The sequence below is a fragment of the Capricornis sumatraensis genome, chromosome 8 (genome assembly GCF_032405125.1).
Source record: "Capricornis sumatraensis isolate serow.1 chromosome 8, serow.2, whole genome shotgun sequence".
Classification (NCBI taxonomy): Eukaryota; Metazoa; Chordata; class Mammalia; order Artiodactyla; family Bovidae; genus Capricornis; species Capricornis sumatraensis.
The window spans coordinates 38,583,814-38,606,379 of record NC_091076.1 but is presented as its reverse complement, the minus strand read 5'-3'; the positions used below and the strand labels follow the sequence as shown (position 1 = coordinate 38,606,379).

Below are 22,566 nucleotides of genomic sequence, written 5' to 3'. Positions count from 1 at the left end.
TGAGTGAGACTCTGGTTTGATCCCTGGGCTGGGAAGATCCAGTGGAGAAGGGATAGGCCACCCACTCCAGTATTCTTAGGCTTCCCTGGTGGCTCAGCTGGTAAAGAATCTGCTCACAATGCAGGAGACCTGGGTTCAGTCCCTGGGTTGGGAAGATTCCCTGGAGAAGGGAAAGGCTACCCATTCCAGTATTCTGGCCTGGAGAATTCCATGGACAGAGGAGCCTGGTGGGCTATAGTCCATGGAGTTGCAAAGAGTCAAACATAACTGAGTGACGAACACACACAGAGTTCGAAGGGGTCATGGCAATTCTGATTTGCTGCCCTCACCGCTCGCTCTATCACACAAAATGGAAAATGGAAAGAAGCTATTTTCAAGGACGATGGGGGATAATGTTGCAGTCAAGACTAGGAAACTAGTTTCAATCACAAATTTTTCTACAATAAAATGGATGTATCCAAATTAGAGTCCAGAAAAGACCTATAAAACTGGAATCCAAAAAATGTTTAATTATCCCAAGCCACTCACACTATATCACACTAATTGCAGAGGATTTGAACATTTGGTAATTAATTGCAATTTCATAATACCATAGAGTTCTGGCTCAAAAAACAATTTTAAAAATCTTTCCCAAAATGTGCTTTGCCTTTAAGGAAGAATATGCAGGATGTTTTTTCTAATCAGATTATAAAATATTAGTTTTGCTTATACCCAGCTTTCATAATGTTTGTAAACAATGTTTCACTAGTCATGAATGCTTGAGGGCAAATGATGCAACCATAAAAATTAACTCTGTATGACAGCTATGGTTTTTCTTTTATTTAACAGAATTGCTAATGTATTCCTTGTGTGATTAACTGCTCTTTAAAAATTCAAAATGCAAAAAGAAGCCAAAACAAATGCATGTCATCATGGATGGCACATGCAATTTAATAGGGAAGTTTTCAACCAAAATATTATGAAATAAAGGGATAATTTTCTTTTACTTTGGAAATGCAGTGATTTATTAAAACGTATGAATATGAAAAGTGAGAGCATATGTGAGAACAAAATTTAACAGCTTCCTTGTTTGTCTTTTTGAGAAATTTCAACAAAAGCAAACTGAGGAACATGGTTGTTACATTATACTTGATATGTGAAACTCCAAATATTTCAAGCTAATCAAGATTAGATTAAAACTAATCTATAGTTGATTTATGCTTGTGGGAAGAAAATCATTTTGTTTATCTGATTCCTTTTATCAAGGATATTATATGGGATCTCCAATATGTAACTAATTCCACAGTTTTTTCTCTGGACAGGAGAGCTAAGAGAGAGTTTTACAAAGAGTAAACACTAGATGCTGGCAATCAGATCCAAGGCCGTATGTTACAACCTCAAACAAAGCCCCTCACTTTGCAAGCAGGGTTTTCTGGAGGATGCCTTTAGGATGTTCAGTTAAGCTCCTTGCAGGTAATCTTGGGTTGGTTGTACAGTGCATAGCATGATATAAACAGTTACAGCTCACAGAGAGAAGTTAGTACATTCACAGAATCTCCCTGAGAAAAGCAGCAGTCAGTGCCTTCACTTATCCCAGTATAAAGTCTGAATTCCTTAGCTTGGCTTCCAGGTTCCTTCACAATCTGCCTGTCTTCTGGTTTTCCTTGACATAGATCCTATACCCCGTTCAAGCTGTGATACTCCCCGTTCTCCAAACATATCTTGTATCTGCTTCCCTCTGGCCCTGGGCTCATGCCATGTACTGAAATACCATCTACTTTCCTTTCCACTTAACTAGTTTCAACCCATCCATCAGGGTCTAGTTCAGAGCCTGTCTTCCTATGACTTAATCATTTTTCTTTAATGAGATTTCTCATCATCTACAATACTCAGCGGGTACTTAACATATGTGGCCTTGCATTGTTGATTTATTATTTTATGTATGTCTATTTGTTTTCCAAAAATGGTAAGTCCCCAGGAAAAGTTACTGAGCACTTGCTGTGTGATCCTAGTATGTATTTCAATTCATCCTTAAAATCCCATAAAACTGATATCATTGTTCACAATTGACAGCTGAGAAAATAAGACCACAAAAATCTCCACCAAGGTGATCAACTATTATTGATAGGACTGTCTTCAAGCCTGGATCTATCAATCCTCAAGCCCATATAATCTTTTTGAGTATCATGTTATACCATACTGTCCCCATGTAATAAAATTCTTTTTATCTTGCACAGTATCAACCACAGTATATTTAGTATACACTCAATATATGTGTAGTGACTATTTTGCTGACGTCAGCCTACCCTCTACTGCAGAAAGTCTAGAGTACAGATCCCCTTCTGAAATGTCAGATTTCTCATGCCTTATGTTAAAATCATCTCATAGCAGCAGTTCAACAAAACTCTTTCATCTTTGTGTATCTGCCTGATGTCCAATAATCTGCTTGACTATTTGACCAGCTGATCAAATTAACCAGTTATTTGAATATGAGGCACACACTGCATTACAGTCTTCTGGGGAACGGGATCATTTAGAGATGAGACATCAGTCATAACCCACAAGCAGTATTGAAGCTTTCTGTGATTTACCTTTAATCCATCACCTTCACTATGCCCCCTCTTCACACCTAGACTAATACACTCCTTCCCATCCTGCTGAAAAGTCTCTTTGACCCTTTTTTCCTTAACAACATTGCTCACATGAATACAGTTGTATTTATAGAGAAATAAAGGAGAGGGCTCAGGGAAACCAGCTGGCTCTATGCATGACCTGAGGTTAACCGTCCCTTACTGGGTTAGTGAAGTGAAAGTCGCTCAGTTGTGTCCGACTTTTTGTGACCCCATGGACTATGCAGTCCATGGAATTCTCCAGGCCAGAATACTGGAGTGGGTAGCCATTTCCTTCTCCAGGGGATCTTCTCAACCCAGGGATCAAACCAAGGTCTCTCGCGTTGCAGGCGGATTCTTCACCAGCTGAGCCGTGAGGGAAGCCCCTTATTGGATTATCACAGTACTAAATCTGAGCCTGACGTCTACATGATCTGAAACTCCATTTCTGTCAGTGTATCCAGGGGTGATCAAGCTTATATGCCATGATGCCAAGTTATAAATTTACAATGAGAAATATATCTGCTCGAGATACCAGACTGTGCTATTTAGCACATTCACTCCTGTTAGGAAAAACACTACGGAAGAACATATTTTAATGAGCATGTGGCTTTGTGAGCCTGAACTCAGAGAAGGAAATCAGCCAGCCAGATGACTTAACGGCTGCTGCTATCGAGCTAGAATGGCCAGATAAGCCCGTCCTGTGGCTTTCCACTACCAGCCTGCACATTTCCATCAGCAACCTGGAGCCGGAGCTAGAGGGCACCTCTGCTCCATAACCCTGGAGCTGCATGCATGCTTCTTTCTCCAAGCATGCAGGAAGACTCTCCCTCTCTTCTCCCAATTTAATAAGTTTTGTAAATTCTACTCCTAAAATAAAACTTCTTCCACATTCAAACATGCCTTGATTAACATGCCTTGAGAAAACTGGCCCTTTTGTCTTTGAGCCAAGTTCAGGTCAGATACGTATCCTTGACATTAGTGAGGAGCTAATATTCTGTGCTTTATCCTTTTGCTTAGGGTGTAGGCTTTCAGGGTCCTGATTTTGTGCAAGGGTCTCTGATCTAACCCCACCTCAAGGCCCACACAGGCTTACCCTCAAAGCAGAGATCAGCTCCAGACACTAGAAACCTGCGTCCACTGCTAGTCTGGGCAGTTGCCTTCTTCTCTAAAGTTGTAGCCCTCTTCATTTTTGGCCTCTAAGGATTTCTCTCACTTGCAAACTTAGCAACTCAAGAATCTGTCTGCCAGTGCAGGAGACAAGAGATATGGGTTTGATCCCTGGGTTGGGAAGATGCCCTGGAGAAGGAAATGGCAACCCACTCCAGTATTATTGCCTGGGAAATCCCATGGACAGAGGAGCCTGGCAGGCTACAGTCCATGGGGTCGCAATGAGTCAGACACAGCTTAGCGACAAAACAACAACAATCTGCCAAATGGCTAGAAATAGAATTTCAATGTATACTTTTCTTTAATACTTTTCTCATTTCTAGATGTTTCTAGCTCATTGTCTACTCTATATTTTATCGCTCTCCCTTGACAAAAAATATTATTTCCTGCCAAGTTATTATTAAAGCAAGGAACATGCCCCACAGAGAGCATGTCCAAGTTTTCCCACAATCCTAGAGAGGTGGAACTAGAATTCAGTATCATTTTACCCAACCCCACATTTATTTTTTTCTTTTTTCATGCAACATATTCTCTGTGTGTGTGTCTTATAGGCTCAGCCTGTACTAGTTCCCAACATTACTAAAACAAATAAACCATTGTCTTTATTCTTCAGAGCCATACAGATTCAGAGAACAGATAGGGAAACAAAGTAGTTTCATAACATAAAGGTAACAATAGGGGTATGATCAATGAAAAAATAATGTGATTTCAAAAATGGAGATGTGGTCAGTTTTTCTAGAGGCAAAGGTGAATAAGGAAACAGAGAGGAGACCACCCCAGGCCTCAGTCTTGAAGGGCAAATAGAAGTTCATTACATAGATGAGGGTGCGGGAGAAAGCGTCTTTCTAGCCAAAGAGAACAGCCCAGCACTGGAGAACAGTCTGGGCACAGATAAGACATGGAGCAACCTGGTGGGAGGGACAGCTCTATGCTTGGCAGGTTTGTTTCACTGGAACGTGGGTGCAGGGAGCACAGTGAAGTTAGTTAGGCATGAGGGTCAGAATGTTAGGCATTGAAGGTCAGATGATCGGGAACTTGGATATCATGCTGAGAAGTGTAGGCTTCATCCTGAAGGCACACAGATCCCTGGAAGCCTTCTGAGCAAGAGAGTAACGTGGTCAGATATGTATTTTAGAAAGATGACTGGAAACTTTATCATAGCTTGCTTCCCACTAACCACACTGCCTCTCACTGTGGTAGATGTTGAGGGAGTTGACGAGTGACTTCACACACCTTAGAGAGTCAAAGGATATCCTGCCCATAGTCATGAGAAAGACTTCAGGTTTAAATAGTCACTTAAAAAAAAAAAATCCAGAACCTTCTTAAGCCATGTGGTTGAGGAGGAAAAAACTAGCCCACAGCACCCTGCTTCCCTCTGCTGCAAACACCCCAGTGGCTGAGCACATCCTCTGAGACTCCAGCCAAACAAGATGGTACTGCTGCTCGGCCAGAGGTGGGAGCAAGTCGGGCTGGCATCTCCCCAACTGCCCAGCATCCTAATGTTTTCATAATTATGAAGGCTTTTTTACATCACATTAAAAGAAAAGTAAAACTGCATAAGGGAACATCACATAATTCATCCAGGTGATGGATAAAAAGACAAAGACCTTTTTAGAAAAAGACTGGTCACTCTTTGCTCTCGGCCTCTCTGGCTTCTCGGGCACATGTCTCTGACCCAGCACTTGTCCTGGTCCTGGGCTCCTATAACAGCTTGTTTACACAGGGCTCCTCCCACCCCAGGCTCTTTAATCTTTGTATTCACAGTGCCTGACTCAATGTCATACCCCCTGGATGTTTACTGAAAGTTTGGATTCATGAATAAAATATAGTTTTTAAGTGGATGGTGGTGGTTTAGTCACTAAGTCATGTCTGACTCTTGCGACCCCATGGACTGTACCCCACCAGGCTCCTCTGCCTATAGGATTTTCCAGGAAAGAAGATTTTTTAAAATATAAATATGTCAGGGTGTGTATGTGTGTGTGTGTAGGCTTCCCAGGTGGCACTAGTAGTAAAGAATCTGCCTGCCAACCTAGTGTCAGAGACACAGGTTTGATTCCTGGGTGGGGAAGATCCCCTGGAGGAAATGGCAACTGGCTTCAGTATTCTCGCCTGGAGAGCCCCATGGACAGAGGAGCCTGGCAGGCTGCAGTCCACAGTGTTGCAAAGAATCAGACACAACTGAGTGTCTGAGCACACCAGCACACATGTAGAGATCTTGATATTATGAGTAACCAGGTTCCATCTTCTTGAGACTGACTTTAAGATTCAACTTAAAGTCTAATATGAAAGCTGAAACTAGCAGACAGTACCTACTCTGTTCCAGATATTGGGGACAAAAATCAAATGACATATTCCCTGCTTTCAAGTTGATCGTTCTAGCTGGAGAGAGAGATAAGTTTGCCAAGCAGGTGTCATAAGTGTGGTTATAGATATGTGGAGAAAATGCTACGGGAGGCACCCATCGAATTGAGGAGGTAGAAGAGAGTACCAAGGACAATTTCCAGATCCATGAGTTCTCAGTTCTTAATAAGGAACAAGAGTTACGATTTTGTTCCACTGTTCACATTTAATAATGTAGAAAAATGACTACAGATGGGTCCCTAGATGATCCAAACTCTGAATGATGAATAATATGAAACTTAGAGTTCAAATCACTTCAGTATGAAACGTATTGCACTTCTTTATAAACTGGTGGCATGTGCTCATTTACTCAATCATCAAGTGTTTATTGTACATTCTTCTTGTGCATAAACTTTGACACCACACCTTCAGTAGGTTATAATCTCCCTGGATGTCACAATCCCCTCACACAGGAAGAAGTTCACGGAAATGTAGGGTGGTATGTTCATCAGACCCAAAGTCATTGGCATAGGCAATAAACATGCAGAAATAAGAGCTGTAGCTCAAAATTTTGGGGAACGGGCCATCATGAAGAAGGTCAATCTTGAGCAGGTCTTACATAAAAGGAAAAATAGAACAAAAGAGAAGGATTCCCTGATGGTCCTGTGGTTAAGAATCCACCTTGTAATGCAAAGGACACAGGTTCAATCACTGGTCTAGGAAGATCTCACATGCCGTGGGGCAACTGGGCCCGTGTGCCACAACTAATGAGCCCACCCTCTAGAACCCATGTGCCGCGGCTCCTGAAGCCTGCGCGCCTGGAGCCCATGCTCTGCAACAAGAGAAGCCACTGCAATGAGAAATCTGAGCCCTGCAACTAGAAAGTAGCCCCCGCTCACTACAGCTAGAGAAAGCCCACATGCAGCAGCAAAGACCTGCACAGCCAAAAAAATTAATCGTTTTCAAAAGGGAAAATTTAAAAGAACAGGATATTTGAGAATGAGAACTTGAAGGACAGAGGTGGGACTGAGTGTGGAATATTAAATCAGCTTGAAGTTACAGAGAATTGCCATGAGCCAGGTACCACACTGAGCATCACGGAGTAGACAGACATGGAACAGACACTGAATGTCCCAAAAAACCATGTTTTGTGCAGTCTCACTGGCAGCCCATAACCTGATCCAAAACATAGACATGTGTGTGTGACTTGCACCATACTTTTATTTATCACTGTCAGCTTAAAATTCTAAAAAGTTCACATAAAATCTAGACTCTCATCTCTAGAAATTGGAGAATCTGGCAATGCTAGTCAGTCTTCCTGCTTGAGCAACTGTCCAGACTTAAGCAGAAATCCCCTTGAGAGAGAACGTACCCTCAGTCTGTTACGATCCCGACTCAGCCTGCTTCACTCATTTGCGTTATCTGTTCTTTCAGTATAGACTTTAGATTTTTCTATCCCTGAATAGAATCTGCCAAAAAGAATAGATATTTGGGAAAATGATTATAGTTTGAAGCAGAGGGTAAAGTGAGCTCTAAATCACTGTAAGAGTTGATTCACTGATTCAGTGATGATTTCCTCAGTTCCTGGTTGTCAGGCATATTGCCGCTGCTAGAGAATTGTTAGTGTCTGACAGTCTACTAAAGGAGAGGAATCTATGAGTAATCGCTGTGCAGTGTGATGAGTGCTACTACGGAAGTATGTGGGCCAGACAGTGTGGACCAAGTGATCACCTGAACCTGGAGGGGCAGAGAGTTTGAACTGAGTTTTAAGATGGCCTGAGCCAAGGAGTGGAGAAATGAAGCAACATGTCCAACTCAAAGAAGCACAAGAGTTGATATGATATGGAGCCCAGGATGGCTGGTGCCAATTAAGCAGGGAACTAAGAGAATCAGCTGTCATTCTAGTGGAAAGAGTGTGTTTGGAACATTGAAACTGGACTCAAAGAATCTTCAAATTAGGAAACTGTCCTAAAAGTCTAGGCCTGAACTAGAGAGAAAAGAGAGGTTGAGGGGATACCTTGACGTTCAGAGAGAAGAGTACAAGGCAACATATAATGAAGTGCTGAAGTTTTGGTTCAAATGATAGAAGCCAAGGGCAGTTAAAGTGAACCTTTGCAAGTCAGTAATTCTGGAAACTATATTCTGTAAATGTTTTGTGATGCATTTTTTAAATTGAGGTCTTCCTCTGGCTTATACAAAGTATATTTTAGCTTAGTTTTTAAATTTTCATTGCTTACATTATCTCTCCATTTAATGGAGAAAATACTTAGAGTAAAGGGACTGGCCCTGTCAAAACAGTGAGAAAGCACTACATACATATGAGAATGGCAAAAACCTAGAGCTCTGTCAACACCAAATGCTAGTGAGGAACTCTCAGTCATTGTTGGTAGGAATGCAAACTAGTACAGCCACTTAGGAAGACGGGTTGGCAATCTCTTACTACTTTTACCATAAGATCTAGCAATCACACTTCTAGTATTTACCCAAATGAATTGAAAATGTATGTCCACAAAAAAACCTTCACATAGGGGTTTACAGTGGCTCTGTTTACAACTGCCAAGACTTGGAAGCATCCAGTGTGTCCTTCAGTAGATGAATGAATAAGTAAACAGGTATACCCAGACCCTGGACTGTGATTTAGCACTCCAGGCAAATGAGCTATCAAGCCATGGGAAGACAGGGAGCAATCTTAACACATATTACCAAGTGAAAGAAGCCAGTCTGAAAGGCCGCACTGTAGGATTCCAACCATATGGCATTCTGGAAAAGGCAAAACTGTGCAGACAGTACAAAGGTTGGGATTGCCAGGGGTTGTGTGGAGAGTGGGATGAATAGGTGGAACCAGGGCATTTAAGGGTGGTGAAACTACTTTTGTGTGATACTATAATGATGGATACGTGACATTATACCCTTTGTGCAAAGCCATAGCATGGAGATCACCTAGAGTGGTGAACCCTAATGTAAACTGTGGACTTTGGGTGGTAAGGACAGGTCAGTGTGGGTTCGTCCATTGTAGCAAGTGTAGCGCTCTCGTGGGGGATATTGAGAGTGAGGGAGGCTATACCTGTGTAGGGGCGGGATGTTAATGGGAAATCTCTACCTTCCTCTGCATTTTATCTGAACTGAAACTGCTCTTGGACCAAGGAGCCTGGCGAGCTACAGTCCATGGGGTTGCAAAGACTCAGACATGACTTAGCGATTAAACAGCAACAACAAAACTGCCCTTAAAAACTCTCTCACTTATAAAAAAACAATAGATCGGATTGCAGTTATCAGACACAGAGGGTGGGAAGGAGTGGGTATTCGATGAAGACAGTCAAAAGGTACAAACTTCCAGTTATAAAATAAATAAGTACTAGGGGTCTAATGTACAACATGATAAGTATATTAACCCTGCTATATGTTATATGTGAAAGATGTTAAGAGCCTGAATCCTACGAGTTTTCATTACAAGGAAAAAAACGTACTTCCTTAATTTTGTATGAGATGATGGATGTTTACTAAACTTATCATGATCATCACTTCATGATGTATATTAGTCAAATCACTGTGCTGTACACCTTAAGCTTATACAGTATTATATGCCAATTATAACTCAATAAAACTAGAGGAAGAAGCTGTGCCTTAAAAAAAAAAAAAAGACTAGCTCTGATACTTACTAGCTGTGTGAACAATAAACTAGCTTAGCAACTAATGTAAACTAGTTGACTTACCAAAGCATCAAAAAATAGAACTTTCATACTACTTTATATAAAGTAGATGAACAATAAGGACCTACTATATAGCAGGGGGAACTCAATATCCTGTTTAAAAAAAATAAGAAAAGCATCTGAAAAAAATGGATATATGTATAACTGAATCACATACTATATATGTACACATGTAACTAACAAAGCATTGTAAATCAACTATACTCCAATATAAAATAAAAATGAAGTTTTAAAAAATAGAACTTCTAATTTTTCACAGGGTTTTGATCCTCAAAAGGGAAAATATACTTTGAAACACCCTATTTTTTATTTTTTAAGTGTAGTTGATCTATGATATTTGTCTCAAGTGTACAACATAGTGATCCAGTGTTTTTATAGATTACACCCCATTTAAAGCTCTTCTAGGAATCAGTGAAGTAAAATGGACTGGAACAGGCAAATTTAACTCAGATGACCATTATAACTACTACAGTGGGCAAGAATCCCTTAGAAGAGATGGAGTAGCTCTCATAGTCAACAAAAGAGTCCACAGTGAGTACATGGGTGCAGTCTCAAAAATGACAGAATTATCTCGGTTCATTTCCAAGGCAAACCATTCAATATCACAGTAATCCAAATCTGTGCCCCAACCACTAATCCTGAAGAAGCTGAAGCTGAATTATTCTATGAAGACCTGCAAGACCTTCCAGAACTAACACCAAAAACAGATGTCCTTTTTATCATAGGGGACTGGAATGCAAAAGTAGGAAGTGAAGAGATACATGGCAAGTTTGGCATTGGAGTACAGAATGAAGCAGGGCAAAGGCTAACAGAGTTCTGCCAAGAGAATGCACTGGCCATAGCAAACACCCTCTTGCAACAACACAAGAGACAGCTCTACACACAGACATCACCAGATGGTCAGTACTGAAATCAGAGTGATGATATTGCTTGTAGCCAAAGATGGAGAAGCTCTCTGCAGTCAGCAAAAACAAGACCAGGAGTTGATTATGGCTCAGATCATCAGCTCCTTATTGCAAAATTCAGGCTCAACTTGAAGCAAGTAGGGAAAACTATTAGGCCATTCAGGTACGACCTAAATCAAATCCCTTATGATTATACAGTGGAAGTGACAAATAGATTCAAGGGATTAGATCTGATAGACAGAGTACCTGATGAACTATGGACAGAGGTTCGTGACATTGTACAGGAGGCTGTGATCAACACCAGCCCCAAGAAGAAGAAATGCAACAAGGCAAAATGTAACAAGGTCTGAAGAGGCCTTACAAATAACAGAAAAGAAGAGAAGCAAAATGCAAAGGAGAAAGGGAAAGATATACCCAATTGAATCCAGAGTTCCAGAGAAAAGCAAGGAGAGATAAGAAAGGTTTCTTAAGTGAACAATACAAAGAAATACAGGGGGAAAAAATAGAATGGGAAAGAGTCGAGATCTCTTCAAGAAAATTGGAGATACCAAGTGAACATTTCATGAAAAGACGGGCTCAATAAAGGAGAGAAATGGCAAGGACCTAAAAAAAAGAGATTAAGAAGAAATGGCAAGAATACACAGAACAAACTGCACAAAAAAGGTCTTAATGACCCAGATAACCACAATGGTATGGTCACTAACCTAGAACCAGACATCCTGGAATGTGAAGTCAAGTGGGCCTTAGGAAGCTTAAGTATGAACCAAGCTAGTGGAGGTGATGGAATTCTAGCTGAGCTATTTCAGATCCTAAAAGGTGATGCTGTGAAAGTGCTGCACTCAATATGCCAGCAAATTTGGAAAACTTAGCAGTGGTCACAGGACCGAAAAAGGTCAGTTTTTATTCCAATCTCACAGAAAGGCAATGACAAAGGATGTTTAAGTTACCGTACAATTGCACTCATCTCACATGCTAGCAAGATTATGTTCAAAATCCTTCAAGCTAGGTTTGAGCAGTAAGTGAACTGAGAACTTACAAGCTGGATTTAGAAAAAAGCAGAGGACCACCAATCAAATTACCAGCCTCCACTGGATCATAGAAAAAGCAAGGGAATTTTTAAAAGCATCTACAGTTCTGCTTCATTGACTAGGCTAAAGCCTTTGATTGTGTAGATCCCAACAAACTGTGGGAAATTCTTAAAGAGATGGGAATACCAGACCACATTATCTGCCTCCTGAGAAACCTATATGCAGGACAAGAAGCAACAGTTAGAACTGGACGTGGAACAACAGACTGGTTCAAAATTGTGAAAGGAGTATGTCAAGGCTGTATATTATCAGCCCGTTTATTTAACTTACATGCAGAGTACATCATGCACATGCCAGGCTGGATGACAAGCTGGAATCAAGATTTCTGGGAGAAATATCAACAACCTCAGATATGCAGATGATATCACTCTAATGGTAGACAGCAAAGAGGAACTAAACAGCCTCTTGATGAAGGTGAAAGAGAAGAGTGAAAAGCTGGCTTAAAACTCAACATTAAAAAAAGGAAGATCATGACATCCTGTCCCATCACTTCATGCAAATAGTTGGGGAAAAAGTGGAAACAGTGACAGATTTTATTTTCTTGGGCTCCAAAATTACTATGTAAGGTGACTATGGCCACAAAATTAAAAGACACTTGCTGTTTGGAAGAAAAGCTATGACAAAGCTAGACAGCGTGTTAAAAAACAGAGACATCGCTTTGCCGACAAAGGTCTGTATAGTCGAAGCTATAGTATGGATGTGAGAATGGGACCATAAAGAAGGCTGAGCAACAAAGAATTGATGCTTTCGAAGTATGATGCTGGAGAAGACTCTTGAAAGTCCCTTGGACTGCAAGGAGATCAAACCAGTCAATCCTAAAGTAAATCAACCCTGAATATTCATTGGAAGGATTGATGTTGAAGCTGAGACTCCATACTTTGACCACCTGATGCGAAGAACTGTCTCACTGGAAAAGATCGTGATGCTGGGAAAGATCGAGGGCAAGAGAAGGGGGCAACAGAGGATAAGATGGCTGGATGGCATCACTGACTCAATGGACATGAGTTTGAGCAATCTCAGGAGATAGTGAAGGACAGGGAAGGCTGGCATGCTGCAGTTTATGGGGTCACAGAGTCGGACACAACTTAGCAAATGAACAACAACAAAGTTCTTGTAAAACACTGGCTCTATTTCCTGTTTTGTGCAACATGTACTCATAGAATGTTTATTTCATACATAGCGGTTTGTATCTCTTAATCCCCATTTGGCCCCACTCCACTGTTTCCCTCTCCCTCCTGGTAACCACTTGTGTGTTCTCTTTATCTGTGAGTCTGTTTCTGTTTTGTTATATATTTGTTATATTTGTTTGTTTTGTTTTTACACCAAAACTGTTTAAAATCTTCCACATAATATAACGGGTTATTAGTATAAGAATTTTAAATTAGAAAAAGTAAATCATTTGGAGTATGCTTAGGACATTTCATTTGCATAGAATTTTACAGATTTATTTCTTTGGTGTTTCTCCCTATTAATTAAAATAAACATCCTAATTTACTGTGATACAAAATTCTCTTTTTAAAAACACATTTAAATCTCAAGAGTTGAGAAATTTCCAAATAACTTAGTTTAAAAGACTTGTCCAAGGAAAACAGATAAAAACTACCATCACTCACAAATGATATATTTTATGCACAGAGGTCACTAACAATATGCCCCTGTGTAAGTTACATAGATATGTAATGGGGTCTAATGATTTATTATAATCTTAAAAGCTGTATTCTTTCTGCAGAGACTTGTTTTGCATATTAAACATGTAAGGATAATCCTTAGTTCCAAATGAATTTTGTTCTCTCCCATTTTTCTATTAAAATATCAGGCTCCCTCCACAAAGTCAAAATTTTCTCGTTTTTGATAGAACCATGAGTACAAGAAATGCTTTACTTTCCTCTTAACTTTGCAAGAAGGGCAAACGTGATGCAACTTATAGCTTTTCTGGTCTGAGGAACATGAGGCAGAGATGAGACCAGAGGATGAATGGCAAGCTAGAGAATGACTACCCCATCTCAGTGGGCCATGTTCTAGACAACTGTTGCTATACAATGAGACTGAGAGTATTCATAGAATGTCTGGGTTGGTTTTTTCCCCATGTAAAGCCGTGAATCCACATTTTATGCAAGTTTTTCTAATTTTAAACATGAGCAACAAATTCAAAAATTTGTTACCACTGTGGTTCATATCAAGCCTCCAACTTGTCAATTGACAATCTCTGGAATATATTGTACTTTAGACTCTGGGATTTTGAATTAGAAAATCTGTGCCTTAGTTCTGCCTTTGCTCCTTACTAAACTCAGTAAAAAGTTGGGCAAGCAGTCTTGTTTAACTACAACAGAGAGCTGTCAAAATAATTTCTTCATCAGGTTGTCTACTTTTCTCAATATTTTGTTATAAAATTTTTCAAACATGAAGAAATTTAAAGAATGTTATAATGAACACCCATATACTTGTCATCTAGCTTCAACATTTTACTACACTTCCTCTTCAATCTATCCAGTCACCAATCCATCTTCCTTTTAGGATTAGTTTCAAAGTTGTTGCAGACATCAGTATACCTGCACTGGATTGTTTTGTGGAATAAATGGAATGATGCACAGAAAGCATCAAGTACAATATTTAGCATCTCAGTAAACAGTCATAATAGCCTCCTTCCTGCCATCTGTTTATTATCTATAGCTTGAATGTCATTGGTCCCACTGAGAGTATGTGATTTATACTGGGGGGAAAAAAGATATTTTTTATAATAACTTTTTTGTCAAAAATCCTGTTAACCCCTAACTTCAAAAACGTATCTAGAACCTGGATTTCTGGTATCAGCCAATGGAAAATATCCCCGTTCCTCTCTAATTTTCCCTTTTATGTAGAAAAGCAAAAACAACTTTAGACATAATCAAACAAACATGAAAACACTCTAAAAAGCTGGACAAAGGACTTCCCTGGTGGTCCAGTGGTTAAGAATCCGCCTGCCAATGCAGGGGACATGGGTTCGATCCCTGGTCCGGGAAGATCCTACCTGCTGTGGAGCTACTGAGCCCACATGCCCTAGAGCCCTAGGGTCCAAGTGTTGCAGGGAAGCTCTGCAACAAGGGAAACCACCACCATGAGAAGCCTGCGTACTACGATGAAGAAAGAGTAGCCCCTGCTCGCTGCAGCCTAGAGAAAATCTGCTTGCAGCAACAGAGACCCAGCACAGCCATAAATAATTTTTTTTTTTTTAAGTTGGAAAGATGTCAGGCCAGCTCAAAGAGGAATGACACTGATGTGAGTTATCTGGATTTTCTTTCTGCGTCCCGTATATCCTGGATGGGCCAGAGAAGGCTATACCTTGAAACCGCCACTACGTATAGGTTAAAAAGCCTCAAGAAAAGCCTGCTCCCTGTAACCAAAGGACTGGGGAAGGAGTAGACTAATAGAACAGGAAAGTTTGGGGCCATGGGGTCCTACTCTAGCCAGATAACAAAGAAAAAGTCGTCCACTCACCATTGTGGTACCAGTAGACCATGTGGATAGCTGGACTTCTGGCCCCAGCAGAGACAGCTGGGATACACAGTTATGAGATGGCCCTTCATTTCTTCCACTGGGTTGGTGTCCGGGGGCCAAAGAAGGGCTGAACTTCCATTCCCATCCTGCAATTAAAAGGCAGAATAAGATGGTATGAGGTGTTGTTAGTTGATCCCCACTTTCAGTGGGAAGCTGAACTTGCATCTTTACCCAGCAGCAACGAGCTAGAATGAGATTCGCTTTCTGTTCCCCTCCTCCCGGTATTGGCTGGGCCCTGCTGGGAGCTGAACTTCTACCCCTGGGCAGCGGCAACAGACAGGAGGAGGAGGAATGAAGCAGCACTTGTTGGGAAACCACTTTACCTACCAGGGCAGTGTCCGTGGGGCTCGATTGGGGTGGGGAGGGCTGAACCGCTAGCCCCTCTCAGGGGCAAAACAAGGTGGTTCAAGGTGGTACTGGTCAACACGCCACTTTCTCTCCACCTTTGGTGTCAGTGGGTCCAGAAGGACCTGAGCCTCTACCCCCCCAAGTGGCAGGCAGGGAGAATGGCTAGAATGCAAACTGGTGCCCCGCTCTCCTCTCTGGTGTCACCAGAGCCATGTGGAGAGCTGAATACCCATCCCACTTGGATCTGCTAAACAAATCTACAACCTGGGAAAGACTAAAATGGATATAATCCAGTGCCTCACAACATAACACCCAAAATGTCCAGTATACAATAAAAGGTCACTTAGCATGCCAAAAACCAGGATAACCTCAACTTGAATGAGGAAAGACAAAAGATAGCAACATTGAGGTACTAATAACACAGATGTTGGAATTTTCTGTCAAGAATTTTAAAGCAGAATCATGCTTCAATGAACAATAACAAATACACTTGAAATCATTTTTTTTTCAGAAATAGAAAGTCTCAGCAAAGAAATAAAAGATATAAAGAAAAACAAAATAGAATGTTAAAGCTTTTTAAAAATAAAATAAGCAAAATTTTAAAACTCACTAGATGGGTTTGATAGCAGAATAAATATAACAGAAGAAACAGTGAATCTGAAAGTTGAAAAACAGGAATTACTCAATCTGAACAGAAAAAGAAAACAGACTGGAAATGTATCCACTGTCCACCGCCTCCTCTAATACCACTCTTGTCCATGGCACTATTATATTTTGCCTAAATACAGCAAAATCCACCCAACTGGTCTTCTTTCATCTTTGCCCCTCATGTCTACTTTATACCAAAGTAATCATGTAAAATGTAAATCAGATCAGGTAATTTTTCCCAGTGAGTCCCTGTTTCTCTCAGAGTAAAAATCAAAGTTTTAAAATGGTCTACAGAACCCTTCAGGATTTATCCCCCTATTGCCTATCTGCCTGTGGGAGTCAAAATTCTGGAATGGCCCCATGATCTCCACCTTCTGGTGTTGCTCCCCCAGTTAAGTTACCTTACATGGAAAAGGAAGTTTACAAATGTAATTAAGGTTACTAAGCAGTTGATCTTAGGGTTAAGAATCATCTGGGTGCTTCACACCTAATCACACAGACCTTGGAAAAGCAGAGAGTTAAATCCAGCCAGCTGCAGAAGAACAAGCCAGAGAGCTTCCAAAAAAGGAAAGGATTCAGTGTACCATTTCTGACTTGAAGTTTAGAGAGGACCGCATGAGAAGGAAAAGGGGTGGCCTCTAGAAGCTGAGAGAGACTCCCAACTGGCAGCCAGCAAGGAAACAGGACCTCAGTCTTTGTTATGGCTACTTTTGTATGTCAACTTGACTGGGTCACAAGGTGCCCAGATAATTAAACCTTATTCAGGGTGTGTCTGTGAGGATGTTTCTGGATGAGACTATCATTTGTATCAGTGTACTGAGTAAAGCTGATTGTCCTCTCTCATATGAGCAGCCCCATCCAACCCACTGAAGGCCTGAATAAAACCGAAGACAAAGTAAGAGAGAGTTTGCTCTTTCTTTCTGCCTTTGATCTGGGGCATTGCTTTTCTCCTAACTTTGGCTTCAAACTTGCGCTGGAAGTTGTACCATCAGCTCTCCTAGGTCTCCAGCTTGCTGACTATAGATCCTGGAGCTTCTCATTATTCATGGCTCCATCAGTCAATTCCTTATAATAAAATACTGAGTTGACAAAAAAAAAGGTTCATTTGGATTCTTTCCATAAAATCTTACAGAAAAAACTGAACGAACTCTTTTGGCCAACCCGATATATGTAAAAGTACAAGTACAAGATACTGAATTCTGCCAACAAGCTACCTTGAATATGGATCTGGCTTTTTCCCCAGAGCATCCCAAAAAAGTTTGTCCTGGCTGACACCTTGATAATAACCTTAAGAAATCCTAGGCAGGCAACCTAGACAAGGCCACCCCGACTTCTGACCTACAAAACTGTGAGGTAATAGTGGGTGTGTGTGGTAATTTGTTACTCATCAATAGAAAACTAGTACGCTGACATCATCTTTTACTATTCTCCTTCCCTTGTTCACTCATTCAGCCACAGTGGCCTCCTAGCTCTTCCTTGACAACACCAGGCACCTTCCCACATTAGTGCCTCTGTCCCTTCTAGCTGGAACGTCTCCTTTAGATATCATGATGAGACTCCTCACCTCTGCAGTCTTTCCTCAACTGTCACCTTTTCAGTAAATCCTGCCCAAGCTCATCCCTGCAAGCACCTGTCCTTGCACTCCTCCACTTTCTCTGTTTCCCTAAATATTTACTGCTTTCTAACATACCATATAACAAACTAACTTATTGCATGTATTGCGTATCAGTAGTCTGCCCCCATCAGAATGAGCTAACTCTATGTCAAGTTACCAAGCTATGTCAAGTATTATAGTCCAAGCTCTAGAGTACATTGTACACCTTTCCTCAAATAAGGGTAAAATAGATATACTGCATCTCTTTATGCAAGGAAATGTGACAGCAAATTTAAAAGTCTGTGTAGTCATTAATATGATGACTTAAATATCATTTAATATTGTTTATATGTAGAATCTAAAAAACTGGTACAGATGAACTTACTTGCAAAGCAAAAAGAGAGTCATAGATCGAGAGAACAAACTTAAGTTACCAAAGGGGGGAAATAGGGTTGGGATGAATCAGGAGATTGGGATTGATAAAGTCACTACTATGTATAAAACAGCTAGCTAATTAAAAACCTACTGTGTAGCACAGGAAACTCTACTCAATGCTCTGTGGTGACCTCAGTGGGAAGGATAGCTAAAAGAGAATGGATATGCTTATACAAAGAGGAACTAAAGATCCTCTTGATGAGGGTGAAAGAGGAGACTGAAAAAGCTGGCTTAAAATTTCAACATTCAAAAAACGAAGATCATGGAACCCAGTCCTTTCACTTCATGGCCAATAGAGGGAGAAAAAGTGGAAAAATAGTGACAGTCTTTAATTTCTTGGACTCCAGAATCACTGCAAACAATGACTGAAGCCACAAAATTAAAAGACACGTGCTCTTTGGAAGAAAAGCTATGACAAACCTAGACAGCATATTAAAAAGCAGAGATGTCACTTTGCTGACAAAGGTCTGTATAGTCAAGGCTATGGTTTTTCCAGTAGTCATGTATGGATGTGAGAGTTGGACTATAAAGAAGGCTGAGCACTAAAGAATTGATGCTTTTGAACAGTGGTGTTGGAGAAGACTCTTAAGAGTCCCTTGCACAGCAAGATCAAGTCAGTCAATCCTAAAGGAACTCAACCCTGAATATTCATTGGAAGGACTGATGCTGAAGCTGAAGCTCCAATACTTTAGCCACCTAATGCAAAGAGCTGCTTCGCTGGAAAAGACCCTGATGCTGGGAAAGATTGAGGGCAGGAGGAGAAGGGGGTGGCAGAAGATAAGATGACTGGATGGCATCACTGATTCAATGGACACGAGTTGAAGTAAACTCCAGAAGATAGTGAAGGACAGGGAAGCCTGGCATGCTGCAGTCCATGGGGTCACAAAGAGTTGGTCATGGCTTAGCCACTGAACTACAACAATACGTTTCTGTATAACTGATTCACTTTATTGCACAGCAGAAACTAACACAACATTGTAAAGCAGTGATACTCCAATAAAAAATTAATTTAAAAAAATAAAAATATATTGGACTTTTTTGTCATTCTTATATCATTACGAGTAGGAAAATAGAAGAGAAACATTCCATAATTGGAACTGAGATATTTGAAAGAGAAGGGTAGGTGATATTAAAAAAAAAAAATCTTGGTCAAACCTGAGGCTTGCAGGATAACATTTTTTTGAAACTACTGATAGAGACAGTTCGACTAGATGCCTTCTTAGAACCCTTGCAATTCTGTGTTCCATAATTTTTCAACCTCTAAACAATCTCAGTGAACTGTTGACTTAAGATTTGATCTCTCATCCTTTTACTGATGACCCTCAAATCTGCCTTTGCAGTCCTCTCTGAGAATCTAAATTCCTATCCTTTGTCTCTAACTGCTTCACACATCTCCACAAGGATGTCTGACTAGTACCTGGAATTAAGCATGTCAAAATCATACTGATGCTCGTACCCTGGGTTCCATCTTCCCTCTCTCCCCTTTTGGCAAGTACTTATATGTTCTTCCTTCCTCCTCCAATACCCGAAACAACTTCTGTTCCTGCCTTCAAATTACCTTTCATGTGGCCCTTTTCATCATCACTGCCATCCCTCTTGGGCAGGCTGTCACTGACCTAAACCTGGCTTACTTGGTCAACAGCCTCAGTAGTTTTCCTGTCTCCCATCATATCTGTGCTTCCAACTCCATCAATCCTACATATGGCCATTTGTAATCTTCCTAAAATTGATTTAAATATTATTCATGCCTCAAAAATCTTCCAGTGAGTCCCCACTGCCTCCAGAGTAAATTTTAATTAAACAAAACACAAGCCCAGAGGCTGTCATGTAATATAGTTCATCGTCTGGCCTATTCGGTCTAGTCCCTCGTCCCCCAAATTCTCTTCCTCTTGTTGGATACATCCATCCTATTGAATTCTGCCGTAGTAGTGCTCAGTACAAGAACAGATGTTATCAACAAAGGAAAACTGAAAGTAAAGCTAGTTTAATGAAAGGTTTTGGAATTAAGGGATAAACTTGCATGGTATATTTGGCATCTGTTACAGTGAGGAATTCAGACATCTGCCCTGATATTAGCATATTTTTGATATGCAAATTTATCATACTTGGAGAAGCCATTTTCCTAGGTAGTAAGTAAAAGCAATGTAAATCTTGACTGGGCCACCCTATGGACGTGATTCTCCACTTGTTTCTGCAGGGAGCCCCGCAAGGTGGTCCTGCATAAAGGATCCACTGGCCTGGGCTTCAACATCGTGGGCGGAGAAGACGGAGAAGGCATTTTTGTCTCCTTCATTCTGGCTGGTGGACCAGCAGACCTGAGCGGGGAACTTCAGAGAGGAGACCAGATCCTATCTGTGAGTATTGCTCCTTAATCTTTATTCCCTGACTTTCTGAGAGAAAGTCCCCTCCAGTTACAAATCCAAAAGCACCTTCATTCCAAAGGAAATACAGAAGAAAGCATTATGGCTTCAGGTGCATGTTGCAGTTTAAATGGTGTTCAGGTTTGAGGCGTGTTACTTTCTTCAGATACAGGTAGAGGCGCTAGTGTTTTCATTTAGATTTTCTGAGGCGTTTTTGTATCCAACAGAACATTGAGAAGCATGCATTCTTTTCAGTGTATTACTTATTTTTCAAAATGCTAAATTTCTTTCAAAATCCTTCCTTATACTCTAAAAACGGCCTCTTCATGATGCATGCAGTTTGTTGCATGTAACTGTTTAAGAATAATGTCGGGGCTTCCTCCATGGCTCAGTGGTAAAGAATCTGCCTGCCAGTGCAGGAGGCACGGGTTCGATCCCTGTTCTAGGAAGATCCCAGATGTCACCAAGCAACTAAGCCTGCATGCCACACCTATTTAGCCTGTGCTCTAGAGCCCAAAAGCCACAACTGCCAAAGGCCACAGGCCCAAGATGCTCTGCAGCAAGAGAAGCCACCACAATGAGAAGCCCGCACACCACAACTAGGGAGTGGCCCCCACTCGCCGCAACTAGAGAAATGCCTGAGCAGCAACAAAGACCCAGCGTAGCCAGAAATACAAATAATTTTTTTAAAAATGAATAACATGTAAAATAGTGCTACATACAATTTGGTGATGTTGCTAAGTGGTAGCACATCACCATTTACCTAAATACAAAAATTACTAGCAATGAGTTAGTAAGGACTTATGTACCAGTCATATTAGAAAAGTAATTACTTTATAAAAGTTATTTATATTCTCACAGTCACTGTGAAAGGTAAATCACCACGTCCAGATGAAAAGAATATGGTTCAGAGAGGTTGAATAACTTGTCAAAGTCCACCTAACTAGGGATTTCCCTGGTGGTCCAGTGGTTAAGATTCTGTGTTTCCACTACAGTGGGTATGAGTTCAGCCCCGGGTCAGAGAAATAAGATCCTGCAACCCATGTAGCATGGCAAAAAAAAAAAAGTGCACCTAACTAGAAAGTCAGAGTTTGGATTTAAATATTCAGTCTTAATATCCTTCACCCACCTCCTCTTACCCGCCTTCCTTCCTTCCATCCTGCTTTCCCAACTCCTCTCTTCTCCAAGCCCTTTCTTCTCTTTGAATATCTATTGATGCTTCTTTCTATTACACCAAGCTACCTCCTTGGGATAAATTCTATGATAAGTAGTTGAATCCACTGTGAGTGTTCATGTCCACTCTGCAGTTTTGGCAATCATGCAAATAATAACAGAGAATTACTTAAGGAGCCCAGTTTTATGGGGATGGTTATGATTCGTAACTAAATAAAGCATTTAGTTTGTGGTTTTCATCGTACCTTTTGGAAAATTCATCTTTGCTTTATAGCTGTGACCTTATATTTGTTAACCATCACCACCACCCTGCACACATTATTTACCTATAGGATGTAGTCAGTTGACCTGAGCAGCGCCCACTGGTCTGCAGGCTTGACACTCCCTTTTGTATGTCTGTGGTTCTCCCACACGTAGAGGTTCCTGCTCACTCATCAGCTATCAGATGTCTAGAAGGATTGAGTATGGAAGAATTAGGGTAAGGTCCCGTGCCAGGCCCTTATTCTATCGCCTATCATCACCCCTTCAACTACTCCCCCGACCTACTTCTTCTACTCTTAAATGACATATAAGATATAACTTAACATTTCTCCAAAGAAGACATACAGATAGCTGATAAACACATGAAAAGATATTCAGCATCACTCATTACTAGAGAAATGTAAAATCAAAA

At 40.8% G+C, this 22,566-nt stretch overlaps 1 protein-coding gene across 11 annotated transcripts in view; it reads left to right on the top strand.

Annotated features, from left to right (window-relative positions):
* The window catches only part of DLG2 (discs large MAGUK scaffold protein 2), a 1,427,929-nt gene that overhangs the window by 984,278 nt on the left and 421,085 nt on the right, over nt 1–22,566 (top strand). For all 11 annotated transcript variants that reach the window (XM_068976931.1, XM_068976935.1, XM_068976933.1 and 8 more), the window contains one exon: nt 20,558–20,714. In XM_068976931.1, coding sequence (XP_068833032.1) covers nt 20,558–20,714 — 157 coding nt within the window. The remainder of the gene's footprint in view (nt 1–20,557; nt 20,715–22,566) is intronic.